General features: G+C 40.8%; 2 protein-coding genes across 2 annotated transcripts in view; one reads left to right on the plus strand and one right to left on the minus strand.

The window, feature by feature from the left end:
• The window catches only part of LOC147010236 (plasminogen-like), a 60834-nt gene extending 42433 nt beyond the window's left edge, over positions 1–18401 (minus strand). The window contains exons 1-5 of the mRNA XM_085860936.1: positions 18244–18401; positions 17705–17837; positions 16534–16637; positions 10610–10724; positions 9363–9502 (exon numbers count right to left, since the gene is read on the minus strand). Of these exons, the coding sequence (XP_085717062.1) occupies positions 9363–9502; positions 10610–10724; positions 16534–16637; positions 17705–17837; positions 18244–18286 (535 nt within the window). The 5' untranslated portion in view covers positions 18287–18401. The remainder of the gene's footprint in view (positions 1–9362; positions 9503–10609; positions 10725–16533; positions 16638–17704; positions 17838–18243) is intronic.
• The window catches only part of ZC4H2 (zinc finger C4H2-type containing), a 56562-nt gene continuing 51160 nt past the window's right edge, over positions 14267–19668 (plus strand). Inside the window, exon 1 of the mRNA XM_085860947.1 lies at positions 14267–14287. The gene's annotated coding sequence lies outside the window, so the exon portion shown is untranslated. The remainder of the gene's footprint in view (positions 14288–19668) is intronic.

The following is a 19668-nucleotide window of genomic DNA, read 5'->3' on the forward strand; positions in this document are numbered from 1 at the left end:
TAAAAATAACTTACAAAAAACAAAACAAAAAGCGAATTTTTTATTTTTTGGTCTGGTCTTGATAAATTGGTCTGATGTTGATAAATTGGCCTGGTGTTAATGTGGCGCAGGCATGATGGCCGAATGGCCTCCACCTGTGTTTGATTTCATTGTGTATCGTCCACAATCCAAAACCATGATCTTTTCTTCCCTCGTTAACCCCAATCACCCCAATCCCTCCTCCTTCCAAATTTTCAGTGTTCCTTTCTGAGAGTTTCCTTCTGTTTCCATCTTGTCCACCCCATGCATCCTCTCCTGCCCCCCATTCCTCCCCACATCCATTTTTTGTCTGTCTCCCTTTATCTTGGCCTTCCACTCTGCTGTTGGTGTTTCCCCCCTCTCCCTCTACTCTTCCTTTTGCATCCTGTTACATCACGATCTGTTCAGTGTATTAACTCTTCCACGAGCCTCGACTATGTACCCAATTTTTTTTAATTTTATATTGTTTACTAGCAAATACCACCCATTGCTTCACTGATGAGAATAGTTAGAAGGGAGAGAGAGGGGGTGAGTGAGGAGGTGGAGGGGGAAAGAGAGGAGTGAGGTGGGGTGAGGAGGTGAGGAGGGGTAGGGGAAGGGAAGGCAGCATGAGGTGATAGGAAGGGAAGACAGATGTGTGGTGGAGCATTAATTACGATTCATACTGTTTCATCAAAATGATTCTGCATAGAATAACAGTAAAGATGGAAACAAAATAATGTCCGAAATACATTTTCTACCAGTCATACTATAAATACTGCTCGGAGATAAACACTGCCTGGACACATCCAGAGACAAACTCCCATCTGGACATAAACACCGCTCAGACATGACACCACCCAGACACGTCCGGAGAGAAACACTGCCTGGAAAAACCACCGTCAAGGCATATGAAGATAACCACCATCCAGACATAACCACTGTCTGGATACTTGTGGAGACAATCACTGTCTGGATACATCCAGAGGACAAAGAGTGAGGAGGGGGGGAGGGGAACACTAGAGATTGGGAAAAGGGGAGATGAGGGGGGGGTGAGAGAGTTGTGGGAAGAGGGTACTGCACTGTTAGGAGGGCGTAGAACAGTGATGGGACAAAGAGAGAGAGAGGTATGGAGTTAGGGGAGTGAGCAGAGAGAATATGTTATGCTTTACGAACAACACACACAATATAAATAAATAAATAAATATATATATATATATATATATATATATATATATATATATATATATATATATATATATATATATATATATATATATATATATATATGTTAGTGCTAGGCCGATATCGGCAATTTTTCGGTAATCGGCAGATTCAAGTCAGTGTGATTACTGACTGCAGTACGTACTATATAGAACCCCAAAACCTTGAGAAGCTTTTACACTTATTTGGGGGGAATTTCATTATACAAAAAATTATAAAAATAACGTTGCATTATAGATGTTTTAAAGAGATGTTCTGCCAATCGTCATGTGAAGGGTGGAAAAAAATTGGCTCTCTATTTTCAAAAACACGTTAATACTGCAAATGTCTCGGACATCAGGTGTTATCAAATATATTTTGCTTTGAAACGCGCAAAGAGAAACCATATAACTTTTATAAAGCTTACCCGATTCATATAAAATAACCAATCTACATACATGTACCTCTTCTTGTAGCAACTGCCAAATGTACATACCGATCAGGACACGAACTGTACCGTTATCAACTGTCAGGTGCTCGGCAAGTGGCTTATGCTCTCGAGCAAGTACTCAAATTTAATGGTTGATGAGGAATGGCTGGCTTGGCAAGCAATAGTAAGCTGATTGGTCATGGCAAAAAACTAAACATCGCCGATTTCCGAACATTTTCAGATTTCACCACAGATTTCGAGCTATATAATCCACATGATCCGATCCTCCAAACTCAAATTATATTTCAATTATATACCTTAATTAGTCTGTGAGAGTACATCATGGAAAATCACATCATATAATGCATGAAATCACTCTGAGCTCCTAATTTGAAAACTATAGCACTTTCAGAAGTGATGTACACAGCGATTTGTAGCTATGATGAACAGGCATTTGATGACATCAATGAGGAAAGTGAAAAAAAACATTTTCAATGCTTTATCGTTAAGAAACCATTGCGGCCTGTTCCAACTCAAGGCACTGTTGAGCAGACAGAACAAAATGGCAAATTAAGTCCCCAGCGAGTTGTGGAAGAAAAATAATGATATTCTTGTATTCTCAATTATAATCCCTTGTTGCTGGTACTCCATAAATTAAACAGTTTAAAATAACATCAGATCGATGATACAGCATTAGCATTTGGTGGTGTTTAAACTGTTTGGAGAAATTTTGTATCCTTTAACCATGTTGTCAAAGCTTTTGTTCCCAAATGATCCCAAATGAACACCCTGTAGCCAAAGTGGTCTGGGGGCAATGTCAAGTTTTGCAGCTTGACAACTCACATTGCTGTAAAATGTCAAGGTTGAGCAGCACGGACCCACTCTAACTCTGGGGGAGTTCGCACAGCTGGGAGTCCCGAGAAAGACTCCTAAATGATCGCCCTGTAACAACAATGATAGTCTGTCTTGTTTAATTAATGTAACAATGTGCAACCTAGCTTAGAATTATTTTGGGAATCCATTTTGGAAATTTAAACAACCTAGCAAGAGCACACCAGTGTGCTTTGACCTGTATTGTAGTGATGGACAAGTAATACTCATAATAATGTTTGCATGTACCGGGTTGGTTGTCGTCTGCATAAACATGGGGAAGCGTTGATAACTAGTGGAGGTTGTGTACGGTAACCAAGTTAATTACATTCAGACTCAGCTCATAAGAAAAGGAAAAAAATAACTCATTGAGAGCCCTGGAGGCACAAGATTTTTTTGTGTTCATTGTTTCTTTTCTCCATTACAATTCATAATGATCTCCGAACCTTCATGTTTATTTTGGTTATAATTAATGGGTTGATTATCGACTAGGCTCCTTTGGTATTTGAGTTGTACTGGGATGGCTTCTCTTTCTGATGATTTTGTTTTGCTTATCTAGTCAACAGATTAGCAAGCCTGGTGTTGGCTTAGTGGTTAGGGTGGCAGCTTGGGATCCTAGGGTCCTGAGTTCAAGCCCTGTTGGCTGCTGAATCAATACACACCGGGAGGTTGACGCAGCCTGTCATCCTTCCGAGGTCAGCAAAATGAGTACCAGTGTACTGGTAAGGGGGACACTGCATCAGTGGCATAGCCGCGTCCCAACCAAAGATGCAACCAGCAGCCACAGGCTGCACTCGATAGAGAGAGAGTCAACAGATTAAGTTTGTTTTGAAATAGTTTGAATTTGGATTCGTTATCAGTTGAAAGTTTATGAAAGAATTTTCATAAACCTCGTAAAACCTTTCATAATGAAAGAGTACAACCTCGTTTTGTGCTTGATTGATTTTGGCAGCCCGTCAGTCATCCGGCGTTCAGTTTAATATCAAGTTTTGTTTTGGAATTACAAATTGAGAAACCTTCATCATACAAGTCTCGCAATCTTAATTTAAATGTATTATAAGCTATATTGGGGTCTTCAAGTGACAGAGTATTCTCCCAATTTGTTTTGTTTTTTTTCTAACTCCTTCTTGAATGGATATAAATTTGCAGAGGTATTAGAGTCCTCACTTTTGGAACAGCAGTATAATTTAAACCAATAATTTGGAACACATGTAAATGATCGGTTATACCACAGTAAAGCACACCGTTGGTTATTGGTAACTTGTATTGATTGATTAATATATTATCAATCACTGTAGCTGTAGACCTTGTGACATGGGTTGATCTATTAATTAAGGGTAGACAAAGGTTACTAAGAATTGAGTCGAAATAATGTATTAAGTTGAGGTATTTACATATCTTGAAGGAGGGTCGATGTTATTAAATTGATCAACAGATTGGTTAATATTATATTAGGAATCATGAGCTAACTGTAAGGGAAAATCAATATATGAGGGAAATCAGCATGGTATTTATATTAACCATAATACAGAAAAAGAAAGAACGACTAGAAGAATGGCTAGACCAACAGCAATTATGAAATCAATTCACGGAATTAGGAACTGTACCATGTATTGTAATTTTATTGCTCCCACTGATTAGTAGCTGGTACTGGCCTGACTTTAATTTAAGTTAAATGCATCCATATTTGTAGAAAGACAAAAAAAAAAAAGGATAAACCAGAGTTATGTCTAAGTGCAGAAGGCATTAGAGAAATTAATGTTAAGTATGTCAGACTATAAGAATTATGTTGTTAAAAATCGTGCAGACACCACAAGCAGCATTAAAATAATACCTATATTATTTGTTTTCTGATTCATTGGACAGGTGTGTGATTTTTTTTAGAGTTGTGTGGTACTTCTTGTATGTTTACTTACCAATTCCCCATTTCAAAATTTGCAATGAAGTAAGCGGGGTATTTCTAACACTGATTTATGACCATTTTTACTCAGCACGGAAGTGCAAAGTTAGCTGGGAAAAGATAATGATAAAAATTGGCAGCTGCTTTGGAACTGCTTGTGAATGAAACTGTGGATAGTTTAGCAGACATGAATGTTAAAAATGATTGCAATGCAAATGATAACTGTGCAAAAAACAATTGAATCGCTTTGGATTTAGTACTTGCTCTGCAGTGGGGAGCCTGTGCTCTTATTGAATGTTGTACTTATATCTCAGACAAATTAGAACACATTGAAAATTAAAGAAACAGAAGCTAACTTTCATAATTATTATAGAGATAATGGAATAAAAAAATTTTGACAAAAAGGTTTCTTTGGAGGATGGTGGACAAAATTGTTTGATTTTTGTTGGACATGCTATTTGTTATCATTGTACTTTTCAATTGTGCTACTATAACATTTCCCTCACTAAAGGCACCTTCACTGATTGCCTCATGCTTTGAGAGGGAAATTACCCCCTCTTTAATGATACAAACTGAAGAGGCCTTTCTGGAATTGTTGAAATTGGAATCCTGATAAATACTGCCACCCTTTCTACATGCAAATAGCAAATGAGATTTTTGTTTTTGAGTGTACATACAACTGAGATTTCTTTCGATTTTAGCATGTCGTTTAGGTGTGAAAAAAAGAAAGGTAACATTTTGATATTTCATGCAATGTACGTTAAATGCCTCGAGAAAGACCTTTGTCGGTCTTATTGAAATCCATGGGGCCACTACGTTTTATTGATTAACTGAATTCCAATCAGTGTTTAACCTTCATTTCGTTTGTTTTGGAGTGTTGAGAGCAGTTGAACTATGCAGTATACGATTTCTTGTAATTAAATTTTGGAAGAACTTCCACCGAAAGATTGGGCGATGGGGAGAACCCAGATTTGGGTGATTGGGCATTCAACACATGATCACGACACGACCCCCTTCCTGAGGAGATAAGATGAGCATGTTAAAGAAAAAAACAGAAAAAAATCCACTAAAGAGAAAGTTGGGCAAGTCAAACCCCGGCAAGGCAAAGACTTAACGTCACTGTTGCATGGCGCCTTACTGTCAAAGCAACCGGACCACACTCGCAAAACCCTTGCTCTGCAGATACATTCTGAACTTGCCGTGGTTGCACAACGCACAATGAAGGCCCTGAAGGTCCATATGGTGAGTCATCTGCAACATGGGCCAAATGGTGCAGGGAGCTAGTGGGCCCATTGCGGCTGCCTCCAATGTGCATAGCTTGCTTTAGTGAATCAAACCCGATTGCACGAACTGCTGCTATGAGGCCCCAAATTCTGCTGGGGCTAGTTCTCTGGGTCACATCCTGAGTTACCTTCATCTCCTTCAACCCAGTGTCATCTGCAACCCAGTGTCGGGCCCAAGCTTGCACCTTCCAAGATCTACCTTCTCTGCAGCTCAAGGAGTGCCTCGACTGTGTATCCCATTGGGTGCTGCTCTATCTACACCCTGATCTTCTGGCCTCCGGTAGCAAGCCTTTACAACTCGTGACAGCTGCTGACAAACAGGCCATAAACTAGGTGGAAACACACTCATTAACCCGACTGGGGCGCTATCAAGATGGCCATTGTCCAGCATTATTCTCCTGTGAGTGCTCACTGCCATTATTGTGGGTGAACTTGTGTAAGAGATTTATTTTCTCCTTTAGGAATGGTGTATGGTGATCATGTGTAATATAATTATTCAAATTTGTCCTGATAGGAAAAAAGGGGGGATGTGGAAGAAAAATAATTATATTCATGCATTCTCAATTATATTCACTTGTTGCTGGTACTTTATAAACTTGAACAGAGTAAAAAAAAAAAATTACCTTTGTACTGGAGTCTAATTTACTGTTAGTAAACTTTCCCTTTTCCCCGACAGTCTTTTGACCTCAATAGTGATATAAATGATTAAAGTAGAATTGTATCTTACGATGGAAAAGGTCTTGCTCGCTGCATAGAAACAAGCTTGGTGTAATGAGAATGCATCCTGCAAACTTTCACCTTGTGCTTATCAGCTCTTCCCATAGTTGAATTGCCAAATGTCTCACCCTCCCATGATTTGTATATCAAACGAGTACAAGAGGGATTGCTTCGGGATTCTTGTTAGTGAAGTTCATTTGAATGCTTCAGTGAATCATTGAATGTTCTTCCTCTGTATATACGAAATTGAAGATTCTCTTTTGTATGCTGATCCATCATGTGGAAATCGAGTTCTTTTCCACCTCAGAGGTAACCGAGGATGCCTTAAGACCCCAGCGAGAACGAGGTATCCGAGAATGCGCCCAATAAAGGATATAATTAAATAAGGCTGTTAATTATCTTCAAAAGGAGTGTTTTAATTAACCCAAACACCCAATTTTCACTCATGCACTTCCTTGGAGATCCCTTAGTGTGCAGGCAAAGTTTCAGGCTGCGAGGTTTTATGATTTTGGAGTTATGAAGGACACACACACACACACACACACACACACACACACACACACACACACACACACACACACACACACACACACACACACTGATATTTATTACTATAGATTGCTTTATTTACTCAGAAATATTTTCATTCACACACATTCAGGTTTATTGTTTCATTCAGCATTTTGTTGTTTATCCAATCTGATGGCCCAGAGGTAGTGTACTTAATTGATCTGCTTAGTCTGTACAGTATTGAATTTCCGACCCGACTATACACTGTCAGATTGGTGCTTTGTAGGTTGGGTGGTGAATCACAAAGTACACCATCCCTTGGGTGGTCATTAAGCTTTATGTCCTCAATACGAGCATGAGTTGGTGGATGTTAAAGATCCCACGGTGTCTCTCTTGAAGAGTCAGATAAATTATTACCAGAACATCATCATCATCATCATCATCATCACCATCATCACCATCATAACCGAATTATTACCTGAACCCTGAACAAATTTCAGATTCCTACCCAAGTCAGCTCCAGTCGAATGCTATGCCTGGAAAACCGATTCGTGAAAGTCTTGAGACAAGAACTTTCCAGGCTGACCCCAGAAGACGATGAAAACTAGAACGGCTCTCGGTAGAACGCATACCTCCACCAGCCTGAACAGTTTAAGTTTTGTATCGCACTGATAGGCTGGATTTCGAGCCGGACCTAAACCAAAATCGATTCAATTCGACGTGTCACCTACCCTACTCATACACCAAAGTTCATCCGAATCCATCCACAACTGTTTGAGATATCCTGCTCACAAACAAACAGACAGACAAACAGGGTGAAAACATAACCTCCGTCCACCTTTGGTGACGGAGGCAATCAAAGGCCATTAAAGAAGACGGGGTAATTGGTAATAGGTATTGCTACCAATTAGCTAACAGCTCGGTAATTGGTAATGGAAATAGTCCTCAGGTTCTTTCATTCAACCTCAAGCAAATTTATTGTTTCAAAGCGAATTTTTTCCAACTTGTAATCACACAACTATTATCAATCAGGCAATGTTACATTGGGATTATAACACAGATATTATCACTTAAGTATTACTACACAGATATTACTCATGCATTACTACACAGATATTATCACACAAATATTATCACTCATGTATTACTACACAGGTATTATCACACAAATATTATCACACAGGTATTATCACTCATGTATTACTACACAGGTATTATCACTCATGTATTACTACACAGATATTATCACACAGGTATTATCACACAGGTATTATCACACAAATATCACACAAATATTATCACTCAATCATTATGACACAGATATTATCACACAGGTATTATCACACAGGTATTATCACACAGGTATTATCACACAGGTATTATCACACAGGTATTATCACACAGGTATTATCACACAGGTAGTATCAATCCATCCATTGGGACCATACTCTGTGCAGAGCGTTGGTGTTGCTTAAGCAGTCTCCTTATACTTTGGATATTGGGCACAATCATGGACGGGTTGCCACTCCGAAACAGTATACCAGCTTGCTGGCACTCATTTTGCCGACCTCGGAAGGATGATAGGCCGAGTTAACCCCACCTGGTATCAATTAAACAGCTGCGTGGAATTTGAACTCAGGACCCTCGGATCCAAAGCCCACCACTCTCACCATTAAGCCAACACCAGGCATAGGTATTATCATACAGGTATTATCCAATGAGATATTTCTTGACTTATGTTTCCCATCATATCCAGATAACATCTTGTTGTCTTCCAAGAATTCCAATGAATGTAATTTACTTTAAACTATGTACTCATGAGTGTAACGTCTTATAACTTACGAAACATGCATTATAGACACACTACTTACTATTCCATGATCACTGAATCATCACAAGTCTAGTCAACCTGTGACAATAACTAACAGGTTGTTGTTGTTGCTGCTGTTGTTGTAGTCTCGACATAAGTTTGCAAAGCTGATATCTGATGTCTCGGAGATCTTTTTGTGTTAGTAATGTTTAAGGATTGTGTGTGTTGAGTGAATGTAGGACATGTGGAGAGAAGGTGGGTTGTAGTGTGTGGAGTAGTGTTGAAGTGTTGGCATAGTTTGTTTCCTGCAAAGGGAATCATGTGTAAATAGTGTTGGAGGTATGGGTAGTGACCACAGTGCAATCTCGTGAGGTGTACTCCACTCTAATTACTCTACACAGAGTTCATTCTGTGTTGTGTGTGTGTGTGTGTGTGTGTGTGTGTGTGTGTGTGTGTGTGTGTGTGTGTGTGTGTGTGTGTGTGTGTGTGTGTGTGTGTGTGTGTGTGTGTGTGTGTGTGTGTGTGTGTGTGTGTGTGTGTGTCCGAAGGAAGGGCGTTGAGGAAGTTGTTTGGGGGGGTAGCATTAGAAATTCACACTAAAGTTGTAGTGCGGATTCCCTCTGCCAATGTGACAAGTCCCACCTTCACAGAGGGGCACGTTGCAGTAGTCGAACCGCTCCAAGGGATCGGTGGTATAACACCAAGGTCCTTTTTTGTCTTTGTCAGGGTTTCGGCAAAAGTTCACCTCCAGACCAGCATCAGGGTTGCTTGTTGGGCTGTACCTGGATAATGCAGGTCACAAACGATAATGCGACACACATATGGAGATATGAAGACAGGTTTATCCAAAACAAAACCCAGAGTCCTGATGTCACAGAATCATCAAACAAACCCAGTTATCTATTTTATTGGTCATCCACTGGATGAGGTTCATTCTCTTGAACAAGTAGGCCTCATTTTCAACCATGACCTTCCCTGGGCTGACCACATACCAAATCTGCCCTCCAGGGTTGACCACATACTAAATCTGCCCTCAAGACTCGGCAGCCTCCATCATTCAACTCATCGCTTGAAATCAGAACCATTGTTATTATATACTCACAGCCAACAAGGCCTTTGTCCATAGCTCCAAAGAGTACTCTCCCCTGATCTGGAAAAACCTAGTAAGTCGAATGCCCATGTAGAGCAATTCCGAGGGTTTTCAAAATCAGGGGAGTACTCCTCTTCCCCATTGGCTGGGCCCCAACATCACATCCCTTTCTTTTGGATTTGGTGGAATCTAAAGATCTCAAAATTATTGGAACCCTCCATGATGAGACCAAAGTTAAAGGTCTGTTGCACTCATATTGCAGACAAGTTGGTGGCCTGTTTGTTTTTACCGCCTCTACACTCGTTTAACTCCCTCTGCTATCCCTATCTTCCCAACAACTCCATGATGTGCACGTCATTCCAGTAACCTACTCCTGGTTAAACTTTCAAAATCTAGGAAAACTGTACACCTCAACTGCTTTGTTTTGTTTGTCGTGGAACCACCTTCCAGAGGCTATGCTATCCCACTATTACCTACAAGGTTTCAAATGGGTGTTGTCTCACTATCTCATGTCATCCTCCATCGTGACCCATAATCTTTATTACCCCCATTAATTCTTCCTAGCCCAACCCTCTCACTTGCAGGTTGTGGTGTTTCCTCCCCACCACTCTCTCCTCTTATCCTGCTTGTTCATTCCCTTCCATATTGTATCCAAGGGTTCCCCCACTGTCCTACTGTCAGGTCATATCCTCTATCACCTTGCTCTTCCATGGGCCTCGATCTTATAGAAAGAGCGAGAGAGAACTGTCAGAGAGTAATCAGATAGGCTGTGTTCTTCTGTCCCTCGGTGCAACCTCACCTTGGTTTGTGGGGTGTCTGCGAGGCCCAGGCCTGGCATGTGAAACCACGCTTAGTCGTTGCGAGTGTCCCACGGTACGAGATGCCCTCATCTTCCCGGCATTCCGAGGGTATATCTGAAAATATGGGTGTTGGTCAGAGTTGGATTTTGGAATGATGTTGGAACACGGGTCAGGATTAAGACTATGAGAATGAACAATTTCATGGGAAATGCAATAGAATGGTTTGCTGAAATTGGCAATGGAGTAAAATCCTTGATGATTATTTCAGCATCAGGAGCCAACCTTATAAAAGGTTATTAAATGTATTTGTATTAATGCTCATGTTCTAACAGTTGACTGGTTCTTAAATTATTATTCTTACACTGTCCTCTTACCCTTTTTTCCTTCTACAGGGTCTAAGTACTCAAAGTGTTATTCATTTGCATATATCATTTATTACATTTATTTATTATTACTGTTATGTACATATTTATATACTTATTTATTACTATTTTAAAATACACATTTATTTTTAATTGCACATTTATTTATCTTTATTATTTTTAATTCCACATTTATTTATTAGTCGTAGTATTATTATTTAGGTACACGTTTAATTATGTACTTGTTATTACAGTAGTTTTTTTATTATTAATTTCAAAAATAATAGAACAATAAAGGTACATTTCACACCTGTACAGTACATTATAGAACAATACAAGTACATTACATACCTGTACAATACATAATAGAACAATACAAGTACATTACATACATGTACAATACATTATCCTGGTGTTGGCTTAATGGTTAGAATGGTGGGCTTGGGATCCGAGGATCCTGAGTTCAAATCCCGCTCAGCTGTTGAATTAATACCAGGTGGGGTTAACTCGGCATGTCATCCTTCTGAGGTCGGAAAAATTAGTGCCAGCATGCAGGTATACTGTGTGGGAGTGGCGACCGGTCCAGGATTGTGCGCAATAGCCAAGGAGACTGCTTTGGCAGCACCAACGCTCTGCACAGAGTATGGTCCCAATGCATGCACAATACATTATCGAACAATACAAGTACATTACATACATGGACAATACATAATAGAACAACACAAGTACATTACATACATGTACAAGAAATAATAGAACAATACAAGTACATTAATACTTTTACAAGAATGTAAAAGGCAGTGATGAGGGTGCAGCAAGTGCAGGCAGTGGTGAGGGTGCAGCAAGTGCAGGCAGCATTGAGGGTGCAGCAAGTGCAGGCAACCTTGAGGGTGCAGCGAGTGCAGACAGTGTTAAGGGTTCAGCGAGTGCAGGAATTTTTGAGGGTGCAGAGATTGCAGGCAGAAATGAGAGTGCAGGCAGTGGTGAGCCTGTACAAGTGTATGCAGTGGTGAGGGTGCGACAAGTGCAGGCAGTGGTGAGGGTGCACCGACTGCAGACAGTGGTGAGGGTGCAGTGAGTGCAGGCAGTTGTGAGGATGCGGTGAGTGCAGGCAGTTGTGAGGATGCGGTGAGTGCAGGCAGTTGTGAGGATGCGGTGAGTGCAGGCAGTTGTGAGGATGCGGTGAGTGCAGGCAGTGTTGAGCCTGTACAAGTGCATGCAGTTGTGAGAGTGAAGCAATAAAGATATAGTATAGGAATGAGGTCTGGGAGACAGTGTTTGTGGGCAATTAAATACAATATATAGATTCTTCATTCTACGGGAAGGAATGAATGAATGGAGACAGGATTTTACTTTTGTTGTGGGATTGTAATGGAATGATGTTAAAATATGTCGTGGTGCTTATCCATAAGAGGATTGTGGTGTCGTAATATGGTGTCATTCCTACCTTGTTTGGTTTAATTTTTTTGAGAATTCATCCCTTAATGTTTTTACATTTTAAAAAATGTTTTTATGCCTCTACTGATAAAGTCGCCGGTGGCATTATGTTTTCAGGTTGTCCGTCAGTACGTACGTATGTACGGCCGTCCATGTTAATTTTATTGGTTTTCTCTACAATCGCTTTTCCGATTGACGCAAAATTTTCACCATTGGTGTGACGACTCATGTAGAATGTTTTTATGATAAATATGATGTCATATGTCATGTGGTGTGGCAGCCATGTTGACAAAAAGGAAAAACTTTGGACCACTGTACCTCCAAAACCGCTCCATGGGAGCAATTGAATCTTGGCACATGTGAAGTACTCCCAATGAGAAAGAAGTGATTTTTTGATGATGTCATAGGTGGCTTCGTATGACGTCAAAATTGCAGACATCAAGTGCTTTATCCGATCAGTATGAAAATTGATGAGGGTCATCTTGGGCTAAATTGTAATTGGGAAAATTTTTTTTATGATATCATTGGTCAGGCGATTCAGCAGTCATTTTGTTTTTAACGTAAAACCTTCAAAAATCTTCTCCGAAACGGTTGAACAGATCGAGGCGAAAATACAGGTATAATCGCCTATCCAGGAGGCACAAAAAAGTTCTCCACCTATGACGTCATAGGTCACATATGTCACATATGGTTTGGCAGCTATGATATTTTTAAAAACAAACCTTTAAAAAAAAAAAAAAAAAAAAAAAACCTTTCTTCAGAATGTCTTGACAGATCGAGGGGAAACTTCACCCACATGTTCCCCAAGTCTTGGGGATGACAGGGTTTTCACAAATAATTAATGTCATATGGTCTGGCAACCACAATGGATTGAATGAAAAATTAAAAAAAATATTTCTCTTGAACCACTTCCTCAATCGATGCGAAACGTCACCATTATGATCTAGTAATCATGGGGAATATATGTTTTATATTTCAACATGATTGGACACATGGTCTGGAAGGCAGAATTATTTAATATTTTCAATCTGGTGTTACGGCTGTGGAAATTCGCAGACCACCATAAAGGACCTTAGATCAGTTATGACGATAAGTAATTGTGTCGTTAGATTTCCCCATCGTTGTTTAGAGGGATTTTCCGTGTTCACAGGGCTGCGATCCTTTGAGTTAGCCGTTTTTCTTTTCTCTATCATTATTTTGGACCAATCATCCCCCAACAACCAAATCGCCACCACCAACATCATTCCCAAACAACTACAACTCAAACACCACCACCTTCGCCTCTTTACCTCCACAACTCCACCCCGCAAACATCGCTTCACCGCCATTCTCAAACGACGCCCGCCAGCAACCAAATCGCCACCACCAACACCCTTCCCAAACCACCACAGCAAACTCCCACCACCTTCGCCTTTCTACCAAACATCATGCCATGGGTTGTGAATGGGATCCTTTCGAAGGAGAAATCGGATCAAGAATGATTCACGCCCACTTTTCTTCCATCCAATGGCTGAGCATCAGGTGTTGTAGCCCTGCCTCCGAACCCGCTGTGATCCACAAATTTGCAGATGCGCTCCTCCCCCGGCCTATATAAGCGCGAGCAAGGCGCAGCTCGAGGCAGTCAAGTCGAGTGCAGTGTCGGCAGTCAAGTCGGGTCTGGAGAGTGGCAGTCTGGAGGGGTCGGAGAACAGGACAGAGCTCGAAGAGGCAGACAGCGGCAGTGTCGGTGGGGCAGAGTCGGGAGACGGAGCTCGGAGCTGAAGTCTTAAGGCAGACGAGGAGCGCCGGAGAGAGCTCGCCGGCCACGCCAGGGGCACGAAGCCAGGCGCAGCTACGCTGACATCGTGGCTTTCCCTCCATCGCGCCACAAGGGCGCGGGTAAGACCCTTCGGTCTCATGGACCTGGCCACCCATCCAGATTCCACGCACATTTTTGATTTGTTTCACTGTATTATTTCATTATTTTTGATTTGTTTCACTGTTTGTCCTGTTGTATTTAATTATTTTTGATACGTTTCACTTTGTCCTATTGTATTCAATTATCTTTGATTTGTTTCACTGTTTGTCCTGTTTTATTTCATTATTTTTGATTTGTTTCACTGTTTTATTTCATTATTTTTGATTTGTTTCACTGTATTATTTCATTATTTTTGATTTGTTTCACCGTTTTATTTCATTATTTTTGATTTGTTTCACTGTTTGTCCTGTTGTATTTAATTATTTTTGATACGTTTCACTTTGTCCTATTGTATTCAATTATCTTTGATTTGTTTCACTGTTTGTCCTGTTTTATTTCATTATTTTTGATTTGTTTCACTGTTTTATTTCATTATTTTTGATTTGTTTCACTGTTTTATTTCATTATTTTTGATTTGTTTCACTGTTTTATTTCATTATTTTTGATTTGTTTCACTGTTTGTCCTGTTGTATTTAATTATTTTTGATACGTTTCACTGTTTGTCCTGTTTTATTTCATTATTTTTGATTTGTTTCACTGTTTGTCCTGTTTTATTTAATTATTTTTGATATGTTTCACTGTTTGTCCTATTGTATTTAATTATCTTTGATTTGTTTCACTGTTTGTCCTGTTTTATTTCATTATTTTTGATTTGTTTCAGTGTTTGTCCTATTGTATTTAATTATTTTTTATATGTTTCACTGTTTGTTTTGTTTTACTTAATTATTTTTGATCTGTTTCAGTGTTTGTCCTATTGTATTTAATTATTTTTTATACGTTTCACTGTTTGTCCAATTGTATTTAATTATTTTTGATACGTTTCACTGTTTGTCCTATTGTATTTAATTATTTTTGATAGGTTTCACTGATTGTCCTATTGTATCTAATTTTTTTGTGTTTGTTTCACTGTTTGTACTATTTTATTTATTTCTTTTTGATTTGGTTCACTGTTTGTCCAATTTTATTTTATTTTTTTATTTGCTTCACTGTGTTTGTTGTATAATTATTTTTGATTTGTTTCAGTTTGTCCTATTTTATTTATTTATTTTTGATTTGCTTCACTGTGTTTGTTGTATAATTATTTTTGATTTGCTTCACTGTGTTTGTTGAATAATTATTTTTGATTTGCTTCACTGTGTTTGTTGTATAATTATTTTTGATTTGTTTCAGTTTGTCCTATTTTATTTAATTATTACCTCTGCCACCGAAGTGTGCAGGATATCTCAAAAATTTGTCCACGGATCCGGATGAAATTTTGTGGATAGATTGGGTGTCTGACAAGGCTGAACTGATTAGATTTTCGCGAAGATCGGGATCCGGATCCGACGACTAAAATTATTTCAGTGATTCTTCACCATTGAGAGATAGGGCCAAAAACGATATATAGCACGATATCTCCAAAAGTTGTGGACGGATTCAGATGAAACTTGGTGGACACGCTGGGTGTGTGACAAGGAAGAATCGATTCGATTTTGGTGAAGATCCGGATCCGGATCTGGATCTGATCATTTTTAAGTGATTCTTCATCATTGAGAGATTGGGCCAAAAACGATATAGTAATGTATAGCATGATATTTCAAAAATGTATTTGCCCCGATATGTTCTCCTAGTTCAGGCTTAACGTGGCGGAGGTATGCGTTCTACCGAGTGCCCTTCTCCTTTTTGATATGCTTCACTCTGTGTTAGTTCTGATTATTTGACTATTTTTGATTTGTTTTGCTGTGTGTTAGTCCTTTTTCATTTAATTATTGCTCGTTTCTGTTAGTCATTAACTTATGACTAAACATACAAGATAAAGGTCTATTTGTGGATGCATGGGCTATGGGGGCAATGAGAGTATATCATAATCCTGATGCTGCGACAGCATTCCACTATCAATCCTGATTGTTTATCTTTATCCTCTGGAGAACGCGATGAGAAACTCGTGAGGCTCTGTCGTTATTTATTTATTTTCAGGGGAAGTACAAACCAGATGTCACCAATCATAAGTGTGGAGTGTGTTTCTTTGTATAACATTTTGTGACCGGATCTATTGAGCATTCGCAAACGTGCGGTGTGTAGTGACAGTCGCTTTGAGTTCATGGTTCAGTCAAATGAGGGTTTACGTAAGTGCAGGAAATTCCTAGATTATCAGTATTGCATTTGGCACATCAGACAAGGTGCGCACCCAGCTTCTCCAGAAGGACGTTGCCTTTCCTCCTGATGTTATTGTTCTTCCTGATAACGGGAAATGTTTTGCAGGAATGGGTCGACTCGCGAAACACCGCTGACCTGAATGAAGAAAACCTTTGATTAGTGCACATCGCCATTGTGGTTACGTAATCACAATCAGGGTTGACCTTTCACATGGTCACATGGAAAGGTCACAATGACCTTTCATGTCTGTGTCATCTTTCAACCTGGATATTTTAAATACTTGTCACACTTCTCAGGTCCTGTTTATACACAAGTTTTGTTTTTTAGACTGACGACATTTTCCTCTCATAACAATCGACAACCAGGCAAAAGATCCCAAAAGACCCAATCAATCTAGTCAACCAATTCAGCCTTGTCAGTCCAATGAGCTTGATCACCCAGGACAGCCAAGTCAGCCTGGTCAACACAGTCAGCCCAATGAACATAGTCAGCCCAATCAATGTAGTCAACCTGGTCAACCCAGTCAGCTAAGTCGGCCCAGTCAACATCGTCAGCCCAATCAACCCAGTCAACCCGGTCAGCCAAGTCAGCCCAGTCAACATCGTCAGCCCAACCAGCCCAGTCAACCCAGTCAGCCAAGTCAGCCAAGTCAGCCAAGTCAGCCAAGTCAGCCAAGTCAACGCATAAATCCCTATCAATCCAGTCAACCTGGTCAACCCAGTCAGCTAAGTCAGCCCAGTCAACACAGTCAGCCCAATCAATCCAGTGAACCCGGTCAACCCAGTCAGCTAAGTTTGCCCAGTCAAGACAGTCAGCCCTATCAATCCAGTCAAGCCAGTCAATCCAGTCAACAGATTCAGCCCAATCAACCCAGTAAACATGGTCAACCTGGTCACCCAAGTCAACCCAATCAACCCAGTAAACATGGTCAACCTGGTCACCCAAGTCAGCCCAGTCAACACAGTAAACACAGTCAACACAGTCAGCCAAGTTCAGCCAAGTTCAGCCAAGTTCAGCCAAGTCACCGAAATGTGATGTTTATTTACATATACAAGGCTACTTGTATTTCAAAAGTGTCGTCAGAGTCCAATCAATATTGTTTTTGTCTTGTGCTTAAAAACACAAAATACAAATGTCCTTGTGGTACAGGTGACAAGCTTAGCCGTTCACTGGTGTGGAAAGCATCGAGGTCGGGATCGAACCTGCATGTGAAACGTGTCTCCTCGTTACAGTGCGCCACACACTCTGCCTCGCTGCGTGCTGTGTGCCTGTTACGTGGACTGTAGATTAAGAACACGTCCGGCCTCCTTCTGTATCCTGGAATACTGGCTTTTGCTAAATGAGAAGCAAAGTTACAAGGGTAAGGTGTGGTGGGAATATGAGGTGGGGTGGGGGTGAGGTATGAAAGTGATGGTTTAAAAGGCAGAGGGACGACACAGAAGGGTGAGGGGGTGTGGAGGGGGATTTGGGGAGAAAAAAAAAACTCATTTTATTTATATATCTTTCTGCTTAAGTTCGTGGCTCACCTTCAATGAGCTAGCCATAATCATCCAATCATTTTTTCCTCACACCTGGTATTTCATAGAATCAAAGGCAGAATATTTAAGAAGCTTCTCAATTGAAAATAGTTCGTCGCTTGTTTGTTAATGTTACTCAGATTTCATTAATCCCAGATCAGGGATAGATATCTTAAAATCTGTACGACTGATCACCTGAACACCTGTGTCCCACGCACACCCACCTGTCAGAGACAGGAACAACACCAGCACACATTGGATCCACATTTGGATGATCCCTCACACCGCGTTCTCTCAGTGCTGGACCAGTCAGGATGTGTGGCCACTGCGGAGTCTGGTCGGGGTGTCTGGCTGGACCGAGCCACAGTCGCCTCTGGGAAAACAACCTCTGTTTACCAGTGATATGGCCTGGGAGGAGGATGGGGGTCACTTTGCTGACCTGTTGGTCGAGAAGGGCTCAGAGTCCAAGGTCGCGGATTCACAAACAAAAGAGCAGTTTAGGATCGTTCTAACAGACCCTTCAATCATGAATTGTGCCGAAGGCTTATTACCTCCGCCAACGAAGGTGAACGAGGTTATCTTCTCACCCCTTTCTGTCTGCTTGTTTGTTTATTTGTTTGTGTGCAGGATATCTCAAAAAGTTGTGGACAGATCCGGATGAAATTTTGTGGGCAGGTTGGGTGTGTGACAAGGACGAACTGATTAGATTTTGGTGAAGATCCGGATCCGGATCTGGATACGAGAATTATTTAATTTTTAAAGTGATTCTTCACCATTGAGATTGAGGGCCAAAAACGATGATGTACTGTACAGCATGATATTTCAAACATGTTATGGTCCCGATATGTTCTCGTGGATCAGGCATTGTGGGGCGGAGGTATGCGCTCCACCGAGTACCCTTCTCATTACCGAGTGGTTTATCTCATCCCCATCCCAGTCCTTTCCCCGAAACCGGTTTCCTTCTCACCCAGGATTTGTATTGTAGCCCCTCTGTCATCCCCACAGGGAAACGAGAATGACAAGTAATGTTGGGTTCCATACTGCATTGGTGTTTCTTTCCCATTCAAACCAATGCTGTGGAATGGTGCTGAAACACCTCCCACTGTGGCCAAACAGGCAGTTGGTGTTTTTGTTTTGGTATTAGTTATATTTTAGTTTTGTATTTACTGTACTTAGAAGGGCCGTCAGTAGGCGAGAGTCTAAAGGAAGTGCACACTTATCTCTGAACAGTCTAACCTGGTTATATAAACTATCATCCTGGTGTTTTGCAGGTCGGGCGATCAGGCATCAATATGTGTGATGTCCAGCGAATGATCATTAAACAGGCGTTCCATCTGCCACCATTATTAAGACGTTAAAGATTCCATCATTTCCATGGTCAGGTCAGGTCAGGTGTAGGAGCATGCGACAGCAGTGCGTCGCTGCGTCCACTTTCCGCCGGTACTCCAGGGGCCTCCGTCTGGCCATCCCCCAGGCAGATGCCAGGCCCATCTCCATTACCTTGAGATGCCCATCAACCTGCGGCAACCACGAGGCACGTGGTCGGCCCATTGGCCTCCTCCACTCACGAGACTCCCTCGCTGAGAGAATCTGGAGAGCAGGATCAGCGTCAGGATAATGAGCCACATGTCCATACAGCCGTAGCTGAC

The sequence above is a fragment of the Eptatretus burgeri genome, chromosome 17, assembly GCF_056783735.1.
Source record: "Eptatretus burgeri isolate ZD-2024b chromosome 17, Ebu_testis_v1, whole genome shotgun sequence".
Taxonomy (NCBI): Eukaryota; Metazoa; Chordata; class Myxini; order Myxiniformes; family Myxinidae; genus Eptatretus; species Eptatretus burgeri.